Raw genomic sequence first — 4,767 nt, forward strand, 5'->3', positions numbered from 1 at the left:
GCATCTGTGAAGTGTTGTAATCACATCTCTTTACGTTACACTGTGACTATCATCCTAGAAATAATCCCATCCATTACTGTAGTCAGTATAATTCTCCTGTAATCCAAACACAGGTCTGATTGATCCAATGTTATCCTTCAAATATTATCATATCTATACATATATTTAAACCCACTGAGAGCCTGGAATTTTGACTCTAATTGAACTTTAATTGAATCTAAAACAAACCATATTTTCTCTTATCAGGGTTGGGGAGTAACGAAATACATGTAATGGGATTATGTATTTAAAATACAAAATATAAGTAACTGTATTCCACTACAGTTACAATTTAAATAATTGGTATTTAAAATACAGTTACATTCAAAATGTATTTTGATTACTGAAGAGATTACTTTGCATTATATTGTCATTTGTTTCATTTAATCTTTAGTCCTTACAGATGGAAAACAGTTATACATATAAATGATGCGATCCAAAGTGCATTTGAACAGCGGTGAAACAATTTCTTATGATGTGTTACATTCATACGAGCAGACAGAGAAGTAAGTTTGAAGTAAGTTTGGAGCAGAAGAAATAGAAATAAACCTTGTGTAAATTGTCAGCTTTACGCTAAGCTAAAATGCTATTTCTAGCCATTTTACATGCACATGTTACCAGGCACGATCATATTTTTTTAACAAGAAAATTCACGTTGGATCATAATTTCTTTTTTTCTAGTAAGACCTTTGATATTAGGGCAAAAATCATATTCTTGATAATAATTTTTGTATTGTTTTCCTGTAAACAAATATCTAAAAATTCATCAAACAAGATCAATTTGATTTATCTTGTTTTAGAAACAACACTGCATAAGATATTTTGGTTTTTCAGAGAATGTATTTTAACATGTATATTTTGTCTTACTGTACTGGCAGAGTTTTTATAGTCAAAACAAGTGAAAAAATCTACCAGTGCTGAAGAAATAATCCAAAGTATTTAGAATATGTTACTGACCTTGAGTAATCAAACGAAATACGTTACAAATTACATTTTACAGCATGTATTCTGTAATCTGTAGTGGAATACATTTCAAAAGTAACCCTCCCATCCCTGTTTATATTTTAGAATTTACTGCCAGTTAGACTTTGCCTGCCTTGTTTACTACTGTTGCATGCACAGACAATAGACAGTATTACTGACATGGAATTGAAAATGACAAAATCAAGTAATTATGGAAGAATATTTAATTATTCTAGCAGTACAAAAATAAACATGCATTCTGATTAACACATCTAAAGAGGTTGTAAAAGCAAAAGCAGTGAGATCTTATGAGATTCAGGTGCTTGTTAAAGAGCCCGGGTAAAGTGAGGTAGAGAGCATCTGAGGTGCTTAACAAGATTTGTCCTCAACTCAACGCTCATTATAGTTTAATGTGATTTTACCATAAGCCTTGTTTGCCAATCAAACAAATGTAAATGTAACCCTGTTTTTGTGCTGTCGATTTTACAGAAAAGTTTAGGGGAGAGATCATATACAGAGTAAAATGAAAACCCTAGGAAATTACTTCTAATTGTGCTGTTTAATTACATTTAGCCCATAATTGAATACTGCATATGTCAGACATATTTATTTAGGTCCATTTTCTATTGATATAAAAGATAGAAGTGCCCAGGTAAGAGCAGGTTCAAAGCCCTGTGCCAAAGCGCCCCTATGACAGATATTGCCCAAGTAAGAATGTCATCACAGATCCCAGTACTGTCACACAACTGTAAATGGGTCCAGCAGACGCCGCTCCCATGTAATATTCCATATCGGTCTCATTTTGGAACTCCCCTGCAGCGAGATCTCCTGAATACCCACCACCATGTCCTGCTCCATACCTGGGGTAGCCATGCCCATAACCGTGTCCATATCCTCCGTATCCTCCGTACCCGTATCCAGGTCGGGCCATAGAGCTCAAGCCTTGGCCGATCAGCATGCCTCCCAGAGCTCCAGCTGCAGCGGCCCCTGCTACCCTCCCAGCACTAGATCCAGAGGAACCTCCAGTATGGACGGGCGGAGCATGGTAGGACTGGCCAGCCCCTCCACCCCAGCCTCCACGATTGGAGCCACCCCATCCTCCATTTCTGATGCCCCCACCACGGCCAAAGCCCCCGCCCCGACGCGACTGGACCGCTGGAAACAGCATAGTCAGGAGCAACAGGCAGATCAATGAGAAGATTTGATATTGTGAGAACATGCTGGGAGATTCTGTGAAAGAAGGTAAAATCCAGGAATATAGTCTGGTGAAAATGTACAACATAACATAAGATAATCTCATGGGGACAGAATGTGTACTTTATGATTTTAAAGCAAAGCTCAAGATATAAGTCTTTGTCTGATCTATCACAAGAGGTCTGTGATTATAGTGGACAAAGGACACAATGTTATGAGAGAAATATAAATGAAGACAGATAACAAAGGAGGGAAATTTTTTTTTTTTTTAGGTCTAATTTACTAAGATGTGTATTGAAAAAAAGAAAAAAATGTTTTTGTCTTGTTTCCCAGTAAAAATATCTATAAACATTCTTTAAACAAGATAAATACACTTAAGAGGTAACATTCCGAAAGTAAATACAAGTTGTTTTTCCTCACCTCATTGGCAATTTTTTCCTTGTGTGTTTTTTAAGAATAAATCTGACCAAATTTAGTGTGAATAAGAGAAGAGAAAAACTGTTGGCCAAAGGGGTAAACCATTTATTATTATTATTATTATTATTATTATTATTTAAGATATATTCTCTGAAAACAAATTTCATAATCTAACACAATTTTGCTTCTGAAGTAAATGTATCTTATTTTGACAAATTAATTTGATTGCAGTATTTGATTTAATTGGGTTCTGTATTACTGCCTAAGAATACCCAATGAGACCTATCCCTCCATTATTAATTATTTAATATCAGTATGTTACTTTATCTACAATTAGGCATTGAAAGGAGCTATACATTATCTTTTCACAAACTAGGCCAACAGTCTGTGTGCTGATCAGGCAGTTATAGAAGCATAATCTGTTTTAGTTCAGTGTCTGGCTAAAATTAACACTCTCTTAAAAATATTCTAGCCCCTGCCCAGTTTAACACTGTGTTGTTCTCTATGTGTATATACTTGCATTAATATTATATATAAGCAATACAGTTTAATACAATTTAAGATCATTTAACAGCATTTGTGGCATAATATTGATTTCCACAAAAAATAATTTCGACTTGTCCCTTATCGCAGTTACAGTGAGGCACTTACAACAGCAGTTAATGGGGCCAGTCAATGAAAGCTAATACACATTGTTTCAAAAGTATAGCCAAAAGACGTGAACATTATACATGTTAAAATTATTTGAGTGCAATAAAATCATTTACTAAGCTTATCTGTGTGAAATTTATATCCAACACCCTGATTACAGGGTTTTGATTTAACGACAACAAAGTTGTAAAATTGGAAGCAATTTTATTTAATATTTTTAATATTTTATAAATTAATATTTTTATATAATTTTTTTTTAATGGACTGGCCCAATTTACTTCTATTGTAAATGACTTACTGTAACAACTTTTTAATAATAATTTAATAACAAATGAGTAGCGAAATGAAATAAGTTTTTTGTGTTAACCAACATTTATTTGTTTAACTCAGTACTTTTTTAAATACACAGTAGCATTAATACTTTAAAATAAAGTGACCGGAAAACAAATTGAGTAGTTATGTTATAACTTATTAAACATGGTTAAAATACATTTGAGCATCTTTAGAAAAAACAAGAATGAACACTCCAAAAGAGGATGGATTGACTTACATTGAGTGTCTATAGGAAAATCTTCAAAGGTTCAGATGTCCAGGTTTTGTCCTCCTGTCTAGCCTGCTGTGCTTGAATGGAGGACAGTATGAGACAAAACTCACACATGAACGCGTATACAGAGGCATTAACTGGCTGCTCCTGATCTCTCTCATTCTCTGATTGGTTGAGTGGAATAAACCTACGTTGTTCTCACCGACATAGGATCAGAGCATCGATCTAATCCATCAACAGGATAAAGACAGTCTATGGATTTGCCAGGACATACGTGTTTAGGCTCTGGGGTCAGACTGTGGGGTCGGATATAATGTCATTGTGGGACTTATAGTGTCTCTCCATGATCTCAAAGATTGTGGTTAGGTAATGGATGAGAGGATTTATAGTCAATCAAGTGAAGGATTGAAGTAGTTTTAATCCCCATGTAGCAGATCTGGACATTTGGAGCTGGGGAGGAGGAGGGTTTCAGAGAAAACTTTCGCAGCGCGCTGCAGTGAAACTGAGCAAATTTAAAATGTTAGGCAAAGGGAGTGTACACAAGTTGATTGGCTAACTGATTACACGTCAAAAGTCACCATGTGAGCAACTGGCTTCACATATCACATGTGAGTGAGCTGATTGGCTAACAGATAACAAGTTCAAAGAACCTATCACTTTGTGCCATTCAATTTTATGCCTGAACATTTCACTCTAGATGTAGAGCATACTAGGTTTGTAGTGTATGCTACTTTCGCAGCACATACAGTACAACATTTGTAGTGCATACTGTATGTTGTGCATACTACATGTAGTGAAAACTAGATGTAGTCTAGTGTACACCGAAAATTCTCAGAAATTGCTAGTACATTTAACAGACAGTAAATTATATTTACTTCACCACAAAATAAATTTTTAGTGTATACTAACAAAAAATTCTAACATACCAACGCTGATATACAGTACAGGACACAAGTGAA

At 35.0% G+C, this 4,767-nt stretch overlaps 1 protein-coding gene across 2 annotated transcripts; it reads right to left on the reverse strand.

Moving 5' to 3' along the window:
* Positions 1-438: 438 nt before the first annotated feature.
* On the reverse strand, positions 439-4,305 carry LOC127414783 (uncharacterized). Of its 2 annotated transcripts, none has more exons than XM_051653082.1 (2): positions 3,815-4,305; positions 439-2,232 (listed from the first exon to the last, which is right to left on the reverse strand). In XM_051653082.1, the coding sequence occupies exon 2, from the start codon at positions 2,219-2,221 to the stop codon at positions 1,691-1,693; it is 531 nt and encodes a 176-aa protein (XP_051509042.1). In that variant the 5' UTR covers positions 2,222-2,232; positions 3,815-4,305; the 3' UTR covers positions 439-1,690. The 2 variants fall into 2 exon arrangements, with proteins under 2 accessions (XP_051509042.1, XP_051509043.1); XM_051653083.1 differs by having other exon boundaries at positions 439-2,264; positions 3,815-3,863.
* Between the last annotated feature and the right edge of the window lie 462 nt (positions 4,306-4,767).

The sequence above is a fragment of the Myxocyprinus asiaticus genome, chromosome 24, assembly GCF_019703515.2.
Source record: "Myxocyprinus asiaticus isolate MX2 ecotype Aquarium Trade chromosome 24, UBuf_Myxa_2, whole genome shotgun sequence".
Lineage (NCBI taxonomy): Eukaryota > Metazoa > Chordata > Actinopteri > Cypriniformes > Catostomidae > Myxocyprinus > Myxocyprinus asiaticus.

Bases quoted from the DNA above. Each gene is read 5' to 3' on its own strand.
- LOC127414783 (XM_051653082.1), bottom strand. From the start codon at position 2,221: ATGTTCTCACAATATCAAATCTTCTCATTGATCTGCCTGTTGCTCCTG.